The 21388-nt window shown below is 30.8% G+C and overlaps 3 protein-coding genes and 1 pseudogene across 7 annotated transcripts; all 4 read right to left on the bottom strand.

The window, feature by feature from the left end:
• Positions 1–240: 240 nt before the first annotated feature.
• Positions 241–3002, bottom strand: LOC149515620 (uncharacterized). The gene is made up of 7 exons (XM_089741758.1): positions 2884–3002; positions 1907–2075; positions 1669–1769; positions 1280–1367; positions 838–956; positions 413–513; positions 241–296 (listed from the first exon to the last, which is right to left on the bottom strand). Exons 1-7 carry the CDS (start codon positions 3000–3002, stop codon positions 241–243), a joined length of 753 nt encoding a protein of 250 aa, XP_089597884.1.
• A 4517-nt stretch (positions 3003–7519) lies between these two features.
• Positions 7520–12830, bottom strand: LOC111296169 (uncharacterized). 2 transcript variants are annotated; one of them, XM_022890289.2, is made up of 4 exons: positions 12545–12830; positions 12357–12461; positions 9509–9579; positions 7520–7855 (listed from the first exon to the last, which is right to left on the bottom strand). In XM_022890289.2, the coding sequence occupies exons 1-3, from the start codon at positions 12614–12616 to the stop codon at positions 9550–9552; spliced, it is 207 nt and encodes a 68-aa protein (XP_022746024.2). In that variant the 5' UTR covers positions 12617–12830; the 3' UTR covers positions 7520–7855; positions 9509–9549. The 2 variants fall into 2 exon arrangements, with proteins under 2 accessions (XP_022746024.2, XP_022746023.2); XM_022890288.2 differs by lacking the exon at positions 9509–9579 and having other exon boundaries at positions 12545–12807.
• Positions 12831–13970: 1140 nt separating this feature from the next.
• On the bottom strand, positions 13971–15522 carry LOC111297465 (putative UDP-arabinopyranose mutase 5 pseudogene; annotated as a pseudogene).
• Positions 15523–15824: 302 nt separating this feature from the next.
• Positions 15825–21048, bottom strand: LOC111296168 (protein SICKLE-like). Of its 4 annotated transcripts, XM_089769182.1 has the most exons (6): positions 20838–21044; positions 20713–20760; positions 20575–20606; positions 19138–19213; positions 17444–17748; positions 15825–17043 (listed from the first exon to the last, which is right to left on the bottom strand). In XM_089769182.1, the coding sequence occupies exons 5-6, from the start codon at positions 17742–17744 to the stop codon at positions 16226–16228; spliced, it is 1119 nt and encodes a 372-aa protein (XP_089625308.1). In that variant the 5' UTR covers positions 17745–17748; positions 19138–19213; positions 20575–20606; positions 20713–20760; positions 20838–21044; the 3' UTR covers positions 15825–16225. The 4 variants fall into 4 exon arrangements, with proteins under 4 accessions (XP_089625308.1, XP_022746018.2, XP_089625309.1 ...); XM_022890283.2 differs by lacking the exon at positions 20713–20760 and having other exon boundaries at positions 20838–21048; XM_089769183.1 differs by lacking the exon at positions 20713–20760 and having other exon boundaries at positions 20886–21040.
• Positions 21049–21388: the final 340 nt, after the last annotated feature.

Raw genomic sequence — 21388 nt, 5'->3', positions numbered from 1 at the left:
AATCATCTAAATATAAATCAAAGAAGAGTACTCTATCAGCTCTCAAGGATACCAATACAAACCCATTTCAAAAACAAGCTTAAAAGTTGCTTTAAATAAACATTAATTGTACAATAAAACATACCCTAAAAATTGAAGTTCACAACCTTGTTGTAAATTTATTTTAAATATTCAACAATTTTCAAGGAGTCCAACAATTGGTGACCATAACAGCTACGAAGTTTTGCGAGGCACGTTCTTTCATCCGCAATCTTCCCGATTATTATTATTATTATTATTGTTATCCTTGTTTTCTGCTGCCATGAAGAAAAAACCGCAATCCACAATTATTACATTGATTCTATTTCAGTTTTCAACCGAAACAATAAATGCTAAATCTAAAACTAGAATTAATGTTGTAAATGAAACGTACCATTGGCATGTTTTGCAAGAAACATTCTTAGATGCGGATCAACTGGTAATCCCATAGCTGCGTACGATGGATCGTACACTTTGTTCTTGATAATTTTGGACCTGTGATGGAATCGATTTTAATTTCTTTTAAAAGATACCATGAAAGAAAAAAAATTCAAATATTTGGATCCAAATGTACAATTGTTCTTGCTAAGTTGTGTTTTCGAAATAGTGCTTACTTTGATGCTATATTATCATTCATATGTTAAATTTAATGTTCAGAATGCTTCCAGCTAAACTGACGTAAGATTTATTTTATTATCACTTTAATAATAGATAATATTGGACGGTTTAGATAATTAACATGTACAAATTCTTAATATCTACCAAGGACAAGGATGCTATGTGGTAAAATGTCTAAGTTAATATAGATAAACATAATACCTTGAACCAGAAGCAGTAGGAATACTATTGTTTCGACCTTGATTGCCTTCTAATGACATCCAATCGAAGAAAGGAAGATTTGGGATTGGTGGAGTGTCATCTTGCCAAGTCATTTTCCTCTACATCAAAAATTTTAAACAATTTGGTAGCCATAATAAATAGGGTTAAAAAAATTATGTGTAAATAACCACCCAAAAACACCCTTAAATATATACCTTACTAGGGTTGCTATGAATGCCATCCAATTGAAAAGGACTTGATACTCCAATCGTGCTAGACCCAACTCTCTATAAGAAAAAATTGGATAGTAATATATACATATATATATATATATAGATGGATAGATAGATAGATATTTCTTGAATTATCCATGCCTAAGAAAAAGAAAGAAGAAAAAGAGGTGCTAATCACTACAAATATGCAAATAGAATTGAAAGCATACTTGTTGGATTGGCCTGCCATCATTCACATTAAAGTTATCTGATGCCATAACTTGATTCAAGAACGCTTGGAATCCAAATTCTTCTGACCTTTGGAAGGAAAAGAAAAAAATATATACTATATTAAAAGTAAATTAATTATCTCAATCTAACAAAAATACAGTAAACCCTAATGAGAATGGGTAATTTTGAGAAAGTTTCAAAGGTAATATGGAGAGAAAATAAGAGAATGGTAGTTATTCGCACATAATATTGTATATTTACAGCTGAAAGTGATATTACTTGGAAGAGAAAATCCATGATTCAGCTCCATATGAAAACAAAATATAATTGGCTCAAGAAAATTAAAGTTCTAAAAGTAAAAGAAAAAAGTTGGCAAAGGTTTAAATACCCCAATTTTATAGCAGGTTCATGTGTAGCTATTTGAGAAAAGGGCTGCCAATTAGTCAAATTTGTCTTGGCCGAAGAAGATCCACTTCTCCAATTTCCCGGCTGTGTCCATACAAATGAATAATGGAAAAGGAGAAAAATGTTAATATCATTATTTCCAATATATATTGATTTCTAGTACTCCAAAATTCATAGATTGTCATGTGCAAAAAGTTTGTAGAAATATAGAAAATAAAAACCTGAGGAAACTGAAGTCTAGAAGAGAAACCCAAACGGAACTCCGGTGGAAGATTTGATGTTGGAAGATGGTACTCTTTGGAGGCTTCAACAGTGTTCTTCAACTTACTTCCACTTGATTGAGAGCTGGTTAATATACTACCATGATTGGGTGTTTCCATTGCTTGAGACCTATTTAATTATATATCAATAAAGAAAGGAAATGTTTTGATTCATGCACTCATATCTATCATGAAAGAAACAATAATTATTGTTACCATATTGCAAAAAAATTAATAAAAAATGGTTGAAATAATAAGGATACTAAGCAATATAAGACATACAGAAAAATATGTTCAACAACACTTTCTGATGAAGTTCGAATCAGGTTTCGATCATCAGCATTGTTTTTCTCATGATTGAGTGATTGAATGCTTTCACCATGTGACGCCTCCTTTGCCTATCAAAATGTTATATATATATATATATATATATATATATATATATACTTCAGTTAAAAAAGAAAAGAAAAATATAATTTTGATACTGAAATTTTTAAATTTCATAAACCTGTTTATAAAATTACCACATTAGAACTATATTATCAAAGAAACTGAAGAATTAACAAAATTATCGAATAGAAACGCATCAATTACATATATATAAACTTGAAATAAAAGTTATGTATAATATCACACTGTAATTGTTGGAAAATATTTTAATACCGTAATATTTGAATTGTAAATGGAAGGCAAAGTTCTTGGTTGTTGCAAAGAACGAGTAGAGATCGATGCAAAGGTTGCAGGGCTTTCAAGTATCTCTTCATATCTGATATTATATCACTTAAAAAATGTGAGAAAAATAAACAAGATTTAAACAATTTCTGTCTTCAGCTACTTGGCCAAGTGGCTAAGAAAACTTAAGAAGACATGTAAGGTGGAAATTCGAACCCCATCATTTACATTAATAAAAAAAATTTAAGCAATTTCAAAGATAAATTAAGAATGTTAATGTGCACCTTTGAACCACTGGTGTTGGAGATTTATTAAGATCTGCTTGGTTGCTTTCCAATAAGGGAGGTGAGGATGAGTCTCCTGCATTTTCACTAGCTTTATCCATATCCCCCTGATACAGAACCTAACCATCAAAATTCTCTTGAATATTCAATTTGACTTTTTGTTATACATACAAAAGAAATGGTTATATGATTAAGCATTGGAACTTTAGTTGATTTAATTCTTAAGAAACTACTTCATCTACTGGTAATTGAGTTTTTAGACTCTACAATAAGTGGGATTAGCGGAGTAATATATATTCCTTAGGGTATATTAAAAAAAATAAAATATTTTTCGGTCTTAACTTTTTTATAAAATTAAAAAAAAATTCACCGACAATATATAAAAATGAAATCTTAATTCTTTCACCTTTGTGCATTTGGTAAGAAACAAATTACATAAAACTATGAAATTATAGAAAATATTTATGCATGCTTTCTCGATTCATCTATAATTTACAAATATATACTAAAGAATATATTTGTAAATTATAAAGAAATAACATAAAACTATGAAACTATAGAGGAATATTTTTACTTCTGGAATTTGCTTTAATTAACTGTATTATTGAGATAGTTGAATTTTTATTTGCACTAATTAAATGAAAATTACTTTAAAATATTACTTACTATATTTCAAAAACATTTTGTACTTATGAATTTTTATCAATACTGAAAAATATTATTTATAATTTCACTCTGTCGATTTTCTAATTTGTTTTGTCATTAAATCACTTAGAAATTAGAAGAATAAAAAAAATAACTTAATTACACTTCTTCATAATTAAATTAAAATGTCTCATACATGGTAAAATTTCATCATCCATTGGTTTTATATTGAACAGAAAGTAGAGAAAAATAAATTTTATTTCAATATAAAACCAATGGATGTTGAAATTTTATCATGTATGAGACATTTTAATTTAATACATGTAAAATATTTCAAAATTGTAATACATGATTAGATGTCATTAACATGGTCAAAAATATTCTAAACAATGATAAACATAATGCAATATTTTCGTAAAAAATCATTTGTATTAGCTGATTTTAAATCAGCTTTTGAGCAATGAGTGCTTCAAGATATAATTAAGATTCTGAGAAATTATAAGTAGGTTACCTGCTCATTAACATCATCTCTTAGTGTCTCTTTAACAAATGCTTCAGTTGCACTATCTCCTTCGATTGGCGACATAATCAAATTCGAAAATAGACTTTGTCTTGCAATAAATCTAAATGTATTGGAACAGTAAAGATATCAAGTTTGCATTGAGTAATGAAGTGATTGCATTAATATGAAAAGTGTAAAGAAACTTTACCAAGTGCAAGATATTTTTCCTATTCCATGACTATCTATATGCTATGTCATCACAATATACTTAAACCCTAAATAAAATATTACGGTTATCATAAATCTAAACTCGATTATGAAATCTAAAACCCTTTTACGAAAACATTCTTCTTACCAATCTTTTCAGACAGAGAGGAAGTTCTGGCCTCTTGATTTCGAACAGTTTGATGATTGTTTCATTTTAATATGTAAAAATATATGAAGGATGGCTCAATTATGGTAATAACCTAATCATGATTTTGTAAAAACCTTAAATAGGCTAAATAATGCTGGGTAGATTTTTCTTTCCTTTTATTAATAAATTTAGCAAATCTGCATGCGACTCTTAATTTTGGAAGGTTTTGCTAGTCATCTTGGATTGATGAAAATCAATTTGAACAAGCCAACAATTTGAAATGGTTGGTAGCAACATAGCAAATTCAAAGTAGTAACATATGAATAATCATAATTTTTGTTTTTAAATGTTTTTAGTGGTCCAATAATTAAACACCAACTTGTTAAACTTAGGCACAATTTTGTCCAAAAATGTAGGTCAACTTATATTTTTATTTTTACATATCAATCCTTCCCATAATATGTAAAAAATATATATCATTTGGCTTTTTTTCTCTTTAAATAAAATTTATTTTTCTCTACTTTATGTTCAATATAAAACCAATGGATGTTGAGGGATAGCTCAATACTATAGGTTCTTCTGATCAGATCGGATATAATAAATTCAACCAATATGAACCATTAGATATTTTCAATTATAATTTTTATTGTAATCTATAAGATATTATTATTTTCCCTATATGAGAAAAATACATCAAAAGTCCCTGAACATTTAGTAAAGATTAATTTTGTCCCCAAACTCCCTTCAGTTGTTTCATAAAAATTCAAAACCTTTTTAAATTGTTTCAATAATGTCCAAGATACATTAAATATTTCTGTTAAAATAATCTGAAATCAGTAGGTGTCAAAAAAAGGTGATTGTCTGGTAAGTAATTGCTGTGCAATTTAACCAAATTACCTAACAAAAGGACTAAATTGTGATGACTTGAAAATATTTTGGACTTAAATTAAACAATTGAGAATGATCAAAATGAAACTTTATTTAAAGCTTAAGGACCACCAGAGCATTTTACTCTCCCTATCTAGATTGGATTTTTTGTTTTATTAAATGAAAATTACAACACACTAGGAAATTAACCCATCATCTTCAATTTCAACTCATTATACTTAATATTTTTCTCTTGTCAAAAGTTTTTCTTTTGCAATTTAATTATAAATAACCATCTTGATAGGGTGTAGATACTATATGGTAGAGTTGAGTTGAGTTGTATGTATCTAAAATAAAAGAATGATAACTAGTGTCAACTGATTCTTAAATCAGTTGACATGTGATTGAAATTAACACTTGGAGATTGTGAATACAAGAGAATTTATGTACCCTTTTTAATTAGATAAGTAATAGGATAAAGGATTTATGAATAAATTAAGAACTTTAAAAAATTCATAATTATTCATTAATAAGCCTAACATTTGTATGGTGCCTTTTGCTTTTTGATAAGTAAGCTATAAAGCAAAATTAGTTTAAATTTAGGGCTTAAATCAATTAGTTTTTTGCAATTAATTCATTATAAAAAAAAATGATATTCAATAAATATGATATTTGAATTCCAGCACTTAATCATCTGCAATCCCATCTTCTATTCTTAGACTCTTATTTTTTTGCAAAAAAAAAAAAATTAGTTTTATTTATTGATTAAAAAATAATGGATAGATGCTTTTATATATAATTGCTTTTGGACTTTCAAAATTTTTGTTGTGAACAACTTGATTTACATTTTTCAATCAGCATAAACCTCATTAAACAAAACTATTAAAATGTGAGGCTTGGAACTATGAAGTAAAAGGGGAAAAAGAAAAGAATGGCATTCCAGAAGAATTTAGAAATAAAGAATAAAATTAAAAAATAGAAAAACTATTTAAAAATGAAGAAGAAAATATACACAAGTTGACTATTAAGGTAGGAAAAGGCTCAAGAAGACAATTTTGATAACATATGAGCTGGATGTTAATGTATACTTTGTTGGGGACATGAATTTGGAAGATTATGGGATTTGGAATTTGTTTGTTATTATACAAATTAATTGTGAGGATGAATGTGCACATTTCTAAATTATTAAAGATTTAAAATACCTTGTTATTTGAGAGAGTATAATGAGCAATTTATGATTCACACTAGGATTCAGGTTTCAAATTCACTGTACTTGCTATAAAATGGAACAAATCCATGAATTTTAGGGTAATCATGAATGTTACGTTTTCATTAATGAATTGTGTTACATAATTTTTTTAATAATTAAAAAATTAAAAATTCATATCCTTCATTTCAAATTAAGTTTATAAATATTGTGTCCGATAAGATTAGAGGTATTTGTGAGTTGAGTTCTAGTTAGACTCAATTGATATATTAAAAATCTAAAAGTTTGAGCTCAATTCGATCTTTCCATTTATATTATGATTTTATTAAAATATTAAAAATATATTTATATATTAATTTTTAAAATTTTTAAATATATTTTTATATAATTAAAATCAAATAAAAATATATCATTTTTAATACAATATCTTCATGTTGGACTAGGTCCAAAACCCTTACTACTTAACTTTTTATTTTAGGATTAGAACATTTTTCATATAGCACCAATGAATATGAAGGGTAATTGGGTGCAGAACTTAAAAGACTTTATTTAACAGGGAGGAGGAAAAGAAAAAATGATGAGGGATTTTTTTTAATCTAATTATTAGATTTCATAATTACATTTGCTAATTACCATTATTGAAAAAGGTTGTTAATTAGGCTTCAGATTGCTACTTTAATTTCTATGAACTTTCCCTATGTGTTCCGTTTAATTGGCTTTTTTGTTTGACAAAGACGAAACAATTGATGTCAGAAGTTATACTTTTGTTGTGAAGAGGAGGACCTAGTAATATTTAATTTTGTCTGATTTATTGATTGTTAATGTTTGATAATCCTTCGTGAAAACAACCAATCCACTTGCGGTGACTTTAGAGTAATTCATGATCTCGTGATTTTGACTCTATCCAAATGATTAGAATATTTTTACATCATACATTTTGTGGGATTTTTACTCATGAATTTATAACAAATTCATTTTAACAGCATATGATATTATTTTTAAGATTATTGAAATAATTTAATTATTATAGTAACACAATCACTAAAGTAATTTAATTATTAGTAATCTTAAATTATCATATTTAATATAATATTATAAATAAATTACTAATACAATATCTGACAATGACTCCCACACCCAAAATCATACAGAATAATAAACTAATTTCTCAACATCTTGCATACTTTGGTTGAAGATTGAAGCATAACTAAAAGAATGTTGCTTTCCAGAGGACCTGTGGAGGAAGAAAAATTGGAAATTTCGAAAGTGTCATGCAGCAATACATGTACGAGTAGACGACGGATGCTATCCAGAATTTGATGTCATCCTCCATTACTCAGTGGCCCTTGTTTCCACGAATCCTAGCTCTCATGTCGACCTGGTAGAGAAAAAGTCAACACATAACATGTTCACATAACACGTTAGTATAACCGAAAGTCTTTAATTTAAATATCATCAAGCTTGTCATAACTTGTTAAAATTTTCTCCAAAGATACCAAGGATTTCTCCTATAGAGTTTGTATTTATGCAAATTATAACATACAAATTCAACCACTGAACCTCCAAGTTAACGTGACAATAGCATTTTTTTCAAACTACTAGAAGTATAGACCTGTTTTTATCTCCTTTGAAATGATAAATTGTTACCATCATCTTTTAGCATGAAACTATCAACCAAATAGACCAATGTGCAATACAGATATGTTGCAACAAGGATACATTTACAGAGTAAATTTCACATGCGGTCACCAAACTCTCACCCAAATCCCAAATAAGTCACTAAATTTTATTTTGTCCTGTTAAGCTCACTAAAGTTTGTTAGGTGCACCAATTTTGGTCACTCTAAAAGATTTCATCTAAATTATTGACAGAAAAATGACATGATTACATGTGGCAAAAGTTATCTGCCATGTAAGCTGCCATGTCAACCAAAATCCATGTCAACAAATTATTCGCTCTGTTTTTTTAGCTGGTCAAATAATCAGGAATATTCGAGATCATGAGAAAAAAAAATACAGAAAAGTAACTAAACTGGGGTTGAATCAGAACATCACCACCGTCTCACCAGTCACCACCACTGATCCTACAACTCAACTCATTATAGACCCGAGACCCCTTTTTTTTTTTTTAAGTCAAGATGATTTTATTAAACAAAATAACAATGATATAAGACTAACATCTATTAGACAGAAAACAAGAAGAAGGCTTGAGCCATGCATGAAATAAGCATGACTAAAAGCCATTAGCATAAACTCCAACAACAAAACTCAAACAGCTTGCAAATATTACCAAAGAAGAAGCAATTATATTTATATATACAAAGCCATTAGCTGCTACTTTAAACTTTGGTTGTGGCACCCATACCGTTCCTACCACCATTTTCCTATTTTGCTTCAACTTGTCTTTTCCTCCACCATAAACCATGCCACCAGGGGCTCCATCACCCCTTATAATTATAAAAACATGATTCTCCAATCAGTAACTAAACCAAATAATCAAAGAATGATGCCATTAAGATGATAAAAAGGTCATATTCAGAATATGTTGGAAAGTTACTAGCTTGAGCAACAATAGGTAGACCATCAACTAACTGTGAGTACGTAGACTTAGTACTTGGCAGTAGGCGTCAGCGCCAGCTACAATGTCTGTGGGAGGAGAATTGAATCCATCAAAAAGAATAGTACGATGAGGGGAAGAAAAATATGGAATCCACCAGAAAAAAGCTATCACTGGTGATAGATCTAAAAAAACAGAAGGACAGGAAAAAGAGACTTTTTGTGAAAAATAAACCAATTAAATGGTTTAATGGACTGAGAGTAAGAAGAAGAGATTCAGGATAGAAAAAAAGCAGTTGACCACTACCGACGCCGGTGACTTAGACGGTGCCGAACACTAGAAAGAGAGAAGGGAGAGAGGATAGTTGAGAAAGTTAGAGAAAGGAAGAGGATGGTTGGGTTAGACAGAGAAGGGGGAAGAAAAATGGAATTTTTTAATTTTTATACCTTTCAAAACATGGTGACTAGATTTTTACCTGACGTGGCTGGTGATATGGTGGATGACATGTCAACCATGTCATTTTTCTGTCCATAATTTGGATGGAATCTGTTAAAGTGACTACATTTAGTATATTTAATAAACTTTAGTAATCTTATAGGAATAAATTAAAGTTCAGTGATCTAGTTGGGATCTTGATAATAGTTGGGTGACCAATGGTGAAATTGCTCTACATTTACATGCTAGCTTACAAAATAAAATATAATATAAACTTGGCACTGTGTACATTTACATTCTCATAAAGCAATAGGTTTCACATTTTTGTTTACAAAACAAAAGATTCAAAATCTATGGAAGGAAAGCTCATGGGTGTTTGGACCGCCTACGGCAGCAAAATATAATAATGGTCTCAATAACTTAGCAATTTGCATTTGTGTAAAGGAAGCATCTACTTATTTAGTTGCATCAAGAAGAGCAAAACATGCTTTACCAGCCTTCTCTCAGCAATTAGTTTCCCCTCCCTTTGTTCTAGATAGATTCAAGGTTTGAAAAAACAAAATTACAAAATGGTATCTTGGACTTTTCAATCATAGTAAGCAAAAAATATTTATGAAGGAAGCATTTTACTTCGTAAATTATATACTACTTAGACCCCAATTGGAATTGAAATCTAACATGCTTTTCAAAGTCAATATTATATCCTAGACCACATTCATGACTGTCTTAATTATATCTCCAAATATATGAAACCTGCATCCTAATATCAAATTAAACTATACATAAGAATTTAAGGTTTCTATTATTACAATTAAATAAGAGAAACCAAGGTTTTCAAGTTCATAAGCTTCATTTTTTTCCTAATATGCCTATATCAGGTACAAAGCAAGCACCTGAAACTACACATGGTATAATCAAGAACATAATCCTCCAAATATAAGGAAAAATTAACAAAAATTGAGTGAACACATGCTGAAGACTCATATCAAGCTCAAGAGGCATAGGTTAGGATGCAAGTGTTGATTGTGAAATGTACCATATTTATCTGGCACTCCAATTGATTTGAATTTTTTCAAGGTCTGAACTCTAAACATACTAAATAGATCTAAAATAACTAAAGAAATCTAAAATATGAAGAAAAAAAAAAACTCTAAGAATATCACAAACCAATCTATAATAATAACTTTTCTAGCCTATGCCTTTATAAATTGCTGTGATGATAATCTAAGAAAACCAAGATATCAGACCAAATTGCTCTATTATGTTAATTTGGTCTTTTAAGCAATGCAGTTTGATTGGAATTTCCAGGTTAAAAATCACATTTTTTTTCAATTCACAGTCCAAACAAGGGAAAAGAAACAAATAAACACCAAACAAACCAATACTACTGATGCATTTCTTCATTATATATGCAATTAGGCAATGTAGAAAAACGTATTCATTTGGCAGAGAAATATACAGAAATGCTCAATTACATTCCTATGATAATCCCTGTCCATTTTGGTAAACTTCAAGCTAGAGATTGTAACCAAAAAAATTCAAGCTAGAGAAAAGAGAGCAAATTGGCCTCTCCACGCTTTTTCACTAGCTTCCATTTATGAATATGAGCCTAGTGTTGAGTAGAATTTCTGAAACAACAATGATTAATACTGACTGGCTTCTACTTGGGAGAGGAATAAAGGCATGGAATCCTGGATAAAGAACAAAAATAAAAATGGTTTCAAGTTGCTTTTTTATGCATTAAACACATAAGATTAAACTTATGAAATGATGTTCAAGAATAATTACTTAAAAATAAGAAGTATTTCTGTTCCTGAAAGGTAATTTGACACGTACCAAAATTAAAAAGGCAGATAACTAAACAAATTTTTCAAAAAAAATAGAAAGAAACAAAAAAAGAGGCCCCATTGTTCCAAGAAAACCAACAACTTATTCCTCAAAGTTTGAAATGGAAAAATGTTACTAAAGTGAACTCACAAAGTAAACAAAAGCACCAAATCAAATTTCTTCAAAGCTATCTCAGCAAACATAAAATGACAATCATTCTATCAACAATTTAAGTGTGCTGAAACTGAAGCCCACAATTCCATCCTTAACAACACATCTTTCTTACCAAGTTACTATATCAACAGCTAAAGTCCAAGAAAACATACCATCTTCAGAAGCCAAGACCAAAACCCAGAAAAGCCCCACAACAATAAATAAACTATTTGGTCTAAACCAAAGTATCCATTGTAGTTACAATAGAGTCATTACTCATTATTCCTTGAGTTCCTAGAATTCATCATCAGTGGTATTTTATTACATCTGGCTAGAATAGGTTGTGCCTGTAACCGAGAACCAATCAGTCTTATTCTAGGTCTGAATCATAGGTTCATTTCGCCTACAACTTATAGTGCATAGATATGAAATCTCAATCATTCACAATGCACCAGTCCATCTAAATCTCACATGGATCCTTCCCCTCACAATATGCAGCAAAAATAATTGTAAACGATATTAATCGCTTCAATATCAACAGTAGCGAGCCGATCATTAATTCCCATTCATTCCAAAAAAAAAAAAAAAATGAAAAAGTTATAATCCAACCTAAGGCAATTAGAATTGGGAGCATATCATCTACAATTATTATAGTGCAATTAATCAATTATAGCATTGTTTAGGGTCCATAAAAATATTAGCCGAATCCACACTTTTAAGTGGTGGACCCTATGATTGGTTAATAGCAAGATTGTAATAAAGAGAATTGTATTAGATATGCTCCCAAATTATAACTTGGACATAATCTTATGCAGAAGTAAAATCCCAAAACCATAGCCATTAAAGATAAAAGTATCCAGCAATATAAGAGACATGACAAAGAAAAAAGAAGAGAAGAAACAGCATGCCTGTCCTCTTTTGCAATTGAAATAAGTTTCCCTGAGTCCTACACACTCGCTTGATATAGAAAGGCATTTTTCTCCAGCACATTCCCTGAAGGAACGCTTCTCAACCTAACCCATAGTAATTCCCAATTGCACAATTCAGTAATTCTCTACCATTCTATATCAGGAAAATATAAAGGAAGGAAGAATACCTTGACACAATCTGATTCACTCAGACACTTTACCAGTAGTTCCATGGCCAAACCCTTGCAAGACTCTGACATTTTTCACTTTCCCAACAAATAATTAAAATCCAACCAAAAAAAGAAGGCAAGCAAGTTTGTTTGATTACTGGGTTTACTTTTTAGTTTGGAGGGCTCGTCAGCATCCTCGTTGAAAATGTATAGTCCTCGGAAACTGGTTATCTGTATCTGGTGGGGTTTTAACAAAAGGTTCATAGAAAATTATATTTAGTATTGGTACCATGAAAATTGTTATTTATAGAAAAGGAAAAAATCGAAACTTTATTGTAGATTTTTTGAAATTACATTATGGTAAAACAATTCTTATATAATGTGTCTTGTTTTGTTTTATTTTATTTTGAATTAAATATAAGATAAAAATTGAATTAGACTAGAGGTGGGTTTAAAATAATTCACCCATGTATATTTATTTTATTATTTATTTAATTTTATATTTATATTAATAAAATTATTATTTAATATTTTAATTTAATATTTTTTTGAAATACTTATTTAAAATATTATATTTGTATAATTCAAATATAATTTATATTAAAAAATAATATTTATTTAATTTTATATTTATATTAATAAAATTATTATTTAATATTTTAATTTAATATTTTTTTGAAATACTTAATTTAAAATATTATATTTGTATAATTCAAATATAATTTATATTAAAAAATAATATTTTTATAGATATTATATTAAATTAAATTATTAAATTAATATTACATCGAATAGAACCAAATACACATTATACAAATAAATATGGATGTTAGATATAAAAAAAATAATAATAACTTAATATCAAATTAAAACGAAATCAAATATAATTATTAAAATATCATAAAAAAAAAATCAAAACAAACATAAACTCATTCTGAATCATTATTATCTCTAATTATATTTAATAAAATGATTAATGTTTTCGAATCAAACAATTGAATAGCTTAATGAAAAATGTATATATAATTTTTTTTCTTTCAAAAAGCCATCTCTAATTCTTTTCAAGGAAAAAAAAAGTGCTTACACACAATTCTACATTAGCGACAATAAGATGGAATCATGGAAGGAAAATTACTCATTATTAGTCCCATTCCTCTTCTCTATAGTTCTTATAATTTGAAGTAGAATAAAGAAATTTGAGAAAGAAGGGAGAAGGAAAATAAAGAAACAGATAATTATGTAGTTGTTTTCCACTTCTTGATTTAATGGCAAAAGAAGCTTTAAGGAAGACATAAAGCTTTGGTTCGAACCAAGCCTCTCTTTCTCTTTTCTCTTTTCATGTAATAAGGCGTTACCCTACTTTGAACTTAAAAAAAATAATAAAAATTATGTATTAATAAAGAAGGGATATTACTATTGCTTAGAAACTCCTATACCCAAATAATAATAATAATAATAATAATAAGAGAATTTAACATAAATAATTCATGATTTTTCACTTAAGACATTCTTAACCCAAATTCTCCATCCAGGAGTTTCATCAATTAGCAAAGTGAAGATAACCTGAAATATAAGAGTAGTTTGAGCTTGTATGGACAACACAATCACATGGCATCTCTGTAGCAATGAACTAAAAATGAGATTCAGCATAACCCTCTCTGCAACAACAATGAGAGTAATAGCTGCTCTTTAACGGCATTTGCCACCTCAACTGTACAGTCCTCCGCTGTTGTAGCTTCCCGTGGCAACCTCACCAACTGAAAGAAAGGGACAACTTCCTCCATCAACTTCACACCCTCCCACTCTTTTTTCAAGCTTGCTATAGCATCACCTCCATCATTTCTCCACACATAAGGCAGTCCACTTTTCACACCAAGCCACAGGTGATTGCATACAACCTTAACACACATCCCACTCCGGATGTCATCCATTGTTTCCCACCTAAGATTACCTTCCCCAGCCAACCTCAAAGCCGGTAGCAAGGCAGGTCCAACCACTTCCCTATCAAAGGCAATGTTGATTCCACTAACGGGCACCAGTGCCCCTGTTGGGACAGTCATAACTGCATCAACATATCGGGAGTTCCTTTGTCCTGGCTTGAGGGCTTGAGTAGGTGCATCATGATCAGCCAAAGTAAGCCATAGCCCACATGACAAAGCACATTTTACCCCACTCCGAAGACTGAATGGGTAGCCACGAACAAAAATCTTCTCCTTCAGAGAAAGGGTCCTACAGAGTATTAAAAAAGAGTGGTGTGGCTGAATCTCATTCATTCATTTACTCATTTCATTCTCAAGTCAATAATTTATATTGATTTCTAAAATTTTTTTAAAAAATAAAGTGTAATATTAAATTAAAAAATCAAAATAAATGAGAATTGGTGCAAATGGTTGATCCGATTTTGCAGCTTTGCAGGCGATATATGTGCAGTGGTTTCTCCGTCCCCTTTGACAATTTCGGGTTGTCCTGACTCCTGAAAAGCTAGCCTTGAGCTCACACGTGCCTGGTTACGTGTAAACATAAAGCCCTAGAGGTGGAGTCTAATGGTAACACAAAAAACAGCGAAGAGAAAAATGATTAGTGTGTTGGAAAGAGGAGATGTCCATTTGCATGTGTAAGATAGGTTTTCCGCATTTCAACATGGTTGCTGAACACTGGCAACATAACAGTGGCCTGGGTTTTCGGCCTGATCTGCATGTCAAAACAAATCAATGGGTATATATTTTCCTTTTTCTTTTCTCAAATCAAGGAAAGATCAGTTTATGAATTATGAGTCAAATAAATCATACAGGCATGAAACCAAACCCCAATCCAAGAATTTGTGCCTGAATTATAGGTCGTGTCCCAAATATTTTCTACTCATACTCATCATCATTCATATCATTCTTGCTGTGAGTTGAGAACCTTAAGCTTTCCTGGATTCAGCACTTCCAAGGAAACCCCTGCTACTTTTATTTACATCGATCTCACTCGCTTGCCTCATTTGCTTCTCACCATTCACATTCTAACCGACAAAAGTGACAATGTTAGAGCGAAGGTTAGGTTTCATGTCATTTTAAATTCAAATTAAATTAAATTCAGAAAAAAAAAATTGAGTTCGGATTTAGTCAATTTGATTTCAGATCCATTTGTAAAATATAAAAATTATATAAATTAAAAATCATTTTGTTAATAATATAAAATTATATTATGTTAAATATAAAATTAACTTATTCTAGATAAAAAAAATTAATTTTATGCATGAATTATGTGCCATACGTCAGTTAAATTATGCAACATTTTGAGTGTCATAGAATTTGGATTAAGCTTCATTTTTCTATTTTATTAACTGATGATAATACAATCTTTTCTCTAATGATTTTAACTTGTTGGTTTAAATAGTACATCTTCTCCCAACTATATTTTGAGAAAAAAAAGATGCCAATTAAAGTTTAGGATTACAACTTGAAATTCTAACGGAATGAGATTTATTAATGGGAAAAAGCTACCTCTCATTAGCCAAATATCACTTATCCCGAAAATATATCTATATAATCTAAGAGTATTTATGGGAACTCCTTCAGGCCTTCAGCCATTCCCGTCCTCAAGCATCAAGATTGGCATCCAATTATCAGCTAAATGGCCATAACAGATCTCTTATACATGGCTGCCCGTCGCAAAAAGCACATTGGGCGGCTGTCCTTGGAGATTTGAGCAATTTCATGCATTTTGTCCATCCTCAACAGCTTTGTTGAATGAGGCAGCAAGGTATTCTGCAAGGCTTGGTTGAGAATTAGACGTGCTAGAAGCCTCTGAAACTTTTGCCTTTTTTATGCCAATGGATTTTGGAAGCCAGGAATTTGAAGAGCCTGGGGTACTCAAACTATCCATTCCAGCTTCTTGTCTCCGCCATAGAATAGGCTTTAAATGATGCCAAGGATCTTCCAACATGGATTCATTAAAGAAACTCTCTGGCCCCAATGTCCTGTTTGATGCTGAGCTACGGCCATGAAAACCTTGCCCTCGTCCGCCACTCCTTCCCATACCAGGACTGATGCTGCCACTATATCCAGGGCCCCTGCCTCTTCCTGAACTGAAACCAGGACTGCCTCTAGGTCCTGGACCAAGGATTGGATTGTTACCAAACATTTGAGGCCTGCCTCTTCCATAATCATAATTAGGGCTATCCGCAGGTGAAAAGCCAGGGCTGGGCAAATTACCATACCTTGATCCATTAGAGGGATTCCACACCCTAGGAGAAGTTCCAGGATGCATGGGAGAAGTACCAGGATGCATGGGAGAAGTACCAAACATTCCTCTCGGGCTTCCATCAGAAGCAAAGCTATAGTAATTAACACTCGCCTGGGATCCACTCCAAGCATCAGAATTACCATGATTCATGGGTGAAGGACTTCTTATTCTTGGGCTTCTGTGGGTAGTAAAGCTACTATATGGACCTTGTTGATATATACTGTGATCAGGTGATAACTGGCTCTGCACCTGATGAACAGGCAGATTCCTACCAGAGTTCCTTGGTCCTGCCATATCAGAATAAATTAATCAATTAATTGGAAATACTGAAAGGTTACCAATTGTTGTCAGTTTAGAGATTACAGAAATTTAATGTGACTGGTTTATTAATAACTCCTTAACAGAGAATCTGCTTAGTAGTTCAAATCAGATCAGACTATTATAATATCCCTCATTTGATCCTTAATATCTAATGTTTCTTCAAAAACATTTTGAGGGAAAAATTATGGTTGCATATGCAAAATATATGCAGAACTTCAAAAGTTGGAAGAAGGATGGAAAGGAGAAAGAAGGGGAGGCAGGGGCTTTAGGATGAGAGCATGTATTATTGCATACATCAACTAAACAAGCAGTTTAATAGATCAATCTCATGTTTAGATAGATACTAATAGTAGGAAAACAAATTACCAGGATGGGATGGTGAAGGCCTAGCCAATGGCCAGCCACTAGTAGTTGGGGATGTAAAAGATTCTCGGGTTGTCCCCTTGCCCCTCTTCTTATTAGCGGAAAATGCTGCCATAGGGTCAGTGTAGTAGTCAAAGCGGGGAGTTGTACAAAAGTTATCCTGCACTGTCGAACTTGGGGATGTCCCACTCAATGGATTGGAAAGGCAACTTGCAGAAGTCTCAACTTTATTAGACACTTCAGCATGAGCAGCTTCCATGCGCATTGCTTTCAATCTTTCCTTTCTTTTCTCAGATTCCTCCATTTATCTTAAAGACAGAGAGAGAGAGAATGTGTTCAAACACATACATCGCCTTCCAGCTTGGTAGAATTCCGTAAAAAGAAAATGAAGTGACACAATTGAATCATGATATCGCCTACCAAAATCTAAAGGAAAATTGTGATGTTTGTGCACAAGGTTCCTGTGTTTTTAAAAGATGGATATAAGTTTCAACCTCTAAGTTCTAAGTTTACTTAATAACAACTCTAACAATTTAATAAATTAGAATTTGAACCAATCTCACCCAATTTTACAGTATAAAAATATATCCAATGACAATGTTTCAACCTGCGAACCATCCTTTTCTCTTCGACTTTACAGAGTTAACATACATAAACCAAAAATCATTTGTAATATAATTATGAACAATTAATCAAAACAGCGGGTTAACTTCAAAATAAGAGACTGGGCAATAGTCATAATCTTCCCATTACAGAAAAAATAATCTACCCAAAACTTGTCCATTAAAACATTCCCTTTATTTAACATTTTGGTTTCTGCAACTGAAATCCTAACCAACTAATAGAAACAGCTGCTGAGACCATTAGAATAACGAATCACCGAGAAAGTTTGAACCTTGGAACTAAATATAAGAAAATGAGAAAAAAAAAGAAAAAAAAAAAGAGTTCAAAACGATCAAGTTATCTGATTTCACTTTATATTTTAGAGTTATCTCCTATTTTCTTAAACTCGTACACAAAAATGTCATGGATTGATTGGGCTTGGATCATCCCAATCCACCTAAACTGGCCCAAACTATCTCTTTAGTCCATGATAATGCAGGCTATGGGGTTCAACCCACGTGCATGGTCCAAATCTTTCTTTTTTAAAAAAAAAAAAAGAGGTATGATTCTTAGACAAGGGAGAATCGAACTTAACTTTTTGAGTGGGAGATAAATGTACTTTAGTATTTGGCTAAATACCCAAATGCTCATGCAATTTCTCTTGCAACTAAAAAAATGAATTCATGTGTGTTATCATCTTTACGAAATTTTATTTAATATTTTCCAAAGGTTTTTTAGTCTACACTAGAATAAACTTCTTATGTTCACATTCCCTTAATGTTGCTAACTTCTAATGTCATTTTATTACACTTTTGTACTACTAAAGAATTAAACTATAATAAGTCAAATTTCTAAGCTAAGCTCCATTTGTTATCGTTTAGCTACTTGCTCATGATTATTTAATTTTTGCTTTTTGAAGTGCTATAAAATAAAAGTAAAAGATAAAAAGCAATTCATAATTGATTCAAAATGGATAAAGAATTAAAATTCAATGCCGATTATAACATAATTAATCTACATAGAAGTAATCATGAATTTGGTCATCTAAAGAATTTACATTTGTGTATAATTCAAAGTACCATGAGCATGCGTACCTAGTTAAAAGTTCTTTGAAGATTCAATGCAAGATGCTCCTCCAATTGAGGCTAGCTCTAAATTCCTTTAATTGAGCTGTAAGCCATTCATTTTTTTAATAGGAAACACTAAACAATAGGTTACTTAAGCAGAAAACTAACAAAGCAACAGAATAAAGAGAAAATTTCAGAGCCAGCCAAATATTAAATAGGTAAAATACATTGAGACAGAAACTTCTCATAAAACTATATGAAAACTTTAAGCAGCATTAAGAGATATATTTAGTTAAACCATTTCCTGTTACAGAATCTAAGAGTTACCTCCATTATAAAATAATTAGTTTGCACCTTAAGTGCTAGATTAACATGCTATCTTTTATATAATTCCTTGCTCAATGTATCTAATTCTGAGATAGCTTCATCAACTAATTGCTCAGCAAGGTGAGATGCCATAGTGATCAAGTTTACCATGCAACATGGGTTTCAAAAATAAATTAAAAATGCTCAAATAAGTCATAAATTTACAAAGTTTAAAACAAGGTAATAGCAAGTCCGAATACCTTTTAACAGAATCCATAATTTCAAAATAAAAGACAGAAAAGTTCAAGGGAAGAGCCAATCAGATTGAATGTGCAGCATAGGCACACACTCAACTTCTTTGATATCATGAATTATCAACTAACATAATTTGAGAATTACCATATAATAAAACATATCTTTTCCAATTATGATTTATTACCTAATAAAAATCAAAGGCAAAATGGCAACAAGCTATTGGATCACAATATCTGACAGCAAAATATAAAAATTGCCAACAATCCGAGTAAAAATCAAAACCCAATAACCGGGAAATTAGTTAAAAGCCAATTTCTTTCTTTTCTACTAGAAAGAAAAAAGAAAAAAGAGGACATAAGGTAGAACCGAGAATGATTACATTAAAGATGAGATCTTTATTATCAGAGATGAGAGCAAATCCTGGCTTATAATGAAGCATCTAAGTTAAACCAAGAGCTATGATCATGGAGAAATAATCCAAGACAACAGATTAGCCATTTGAAACTTATGAAAGGCCATCTTAGGAGTTTATAGCACAATGAAAGCAACTAATTTATTGTCCAAAAGCCAATAAAAAGGAATCAAACAAATATATATACAACTACCCTCATAGAACAATAGCAACTCATAGCCTTGAGCAGAAAGAGGAACACTGCATTTACTTCAGTACAAGGTAAAGGGAGAATGGAAATAAATAGAAAACTGTTTTCAACTTCCCCTTCATGTCATTTGGTTCATAAATTGAAAGACAAAAACGATTGACTTTTCTAATTAGTTCCAAGATAGATACCTCAAGGAAATATTTTCCCTCCAAACAAACGGAGAAGGGAGATATTGAAGGAGAGAGGGACAATGAAGATACCAAATGAAAAAAAAAAAATTAGGGATTTGAAGGATTATTACCTCAATTATTCGTTGAAACTGTAAGCAAATTTCTACAAGAGAAAAAAAAAAAAAAGGAAACAAGGATTAGTAGAGAAAAATACCGAATGATCTTCAAAAAAATCAAAGAAAGAGAGAAGAAGATATTTGAAATCAAACGAAATAATTAAATTGCTTGAACTATTTCTTTAAAGTTTAACCAAATCTCTACAAGAAAAAGAAATACTAGGGTTAGTGTAAAAAAATTTAAAAAAAAAAAAGAAGGAAAAAAGCAGCCAACGAACGAGGAACAAGAAAGTAGGAAGGAGGCGGTGGAGTGAGGATGGAAGGACGTCGGCCGGAGGTGTTGAAAGAGAAGCTAGCGATATCACTGGTGTTGCTGGTCGGGCGGCAGGGTTGAAATAAGTGAACTGCGGTGAGTGGTACGGAGAAAGATGAAAAGAGGAAATTACATCCTGGCTAGTTGCTTCCCAAATTCGAACGGTATTTTTAAATTATTCAAGATTAAATTTTTCAATAATTTATTCTATTGGCCTTTTTTTAATATCTTTAGTAATTTAATTTTAAATTTAGATTAAAATATTAAAAAAGTCATCTAATATAATATAAAATATATATTATCACTTAGCATAAAAATTTGTAATTTTTTATACTTTCTCCTCGTCAACGTCATACCATTCATTTTATTTGTAAAAAATTGAAATTTCAATTTGATTTCTATCTTTTTTTTTATTTTTTTCTAATATTATTTATTATATATTTTAAATCAAGTTTCAAGTTTAATTAAACTTATGGAATAAATTAAATTTAAATATCTTAATATACAATTCAAATA

Source organism: Durio zibethinus, chromosome 12 (genome assembly GCF_047325235.1).
Source record: "Durio zibethinus cultivar Kanyao isolate XHJ-2024 chromosome 12, ASM4732523v1, whole genome shotgun sequence".
Lineage (NCBI taxonomy): Eukaryota > Viridiplantae > Streptophyta > Magnoliopsida > Malvales > Malvaceae > Durio > Durio zibethinus.
This window is presented reverse-complemented; position numbering and strand designations above follow the sequence as displayed.

Coding starts and splice junctions, on each gene's coding strand:
- LOC149515620 (XM_089741758.1), bottom strand. CDS start 3,002: ATGGATAAAGCTAGTGAAAATGCAGGAGACTCATCCTCACCTCCCTTA. Junction 1,770..1,906: donor CTAGACTTCAGTTTCCTCAG/GTTTTTATTTTC, acceptor GTATGGACACAG/CCGGGAAATTGGAGAAGTGG. Junction 1,368..1,668: donor GAACCTGCTATAAAATTGGG/GTATTTAAACCT, acceptor TTCCTTCCAAAG/GTCAGAAGAATTTGGATTCC.
- LOC111296169 (XM_022890288.2), bottom strand. CDS start 12,616: ATGTCAGAGTCTTGCAAGGGTTTGGCCATGGAACTACTGGTAAAGTGT. Junction 12,462..12,544: donor GTGAATCAGATTGTGTCAAG/GTATTCTTCCTT, acceptor ACTATGGGTTAG/GTTGAGAAGCGTTCCTTCAG. Junction 7,856..12,356: donor TCAATTGCAAAAGAGGACAG/GCATGCTGTTTC, acceptor TTTCTCTACCAG/GTCGACATGAGAGCTAGGAT.
- LOC111296168 (XM_022890283.2), bottom strand. CDS start 17,744: ATGGAGGAATCTGAGAAAAGAAAGGAAAGATTGAAAGCAATGCGCATG. Junction 17,044..17,443: donor GCCTTCACCATCCCATCCTG/GTAATTTGTTTT, acceptor CTGATATGGCAG/GACCAAGGAACTCTGGTAGG.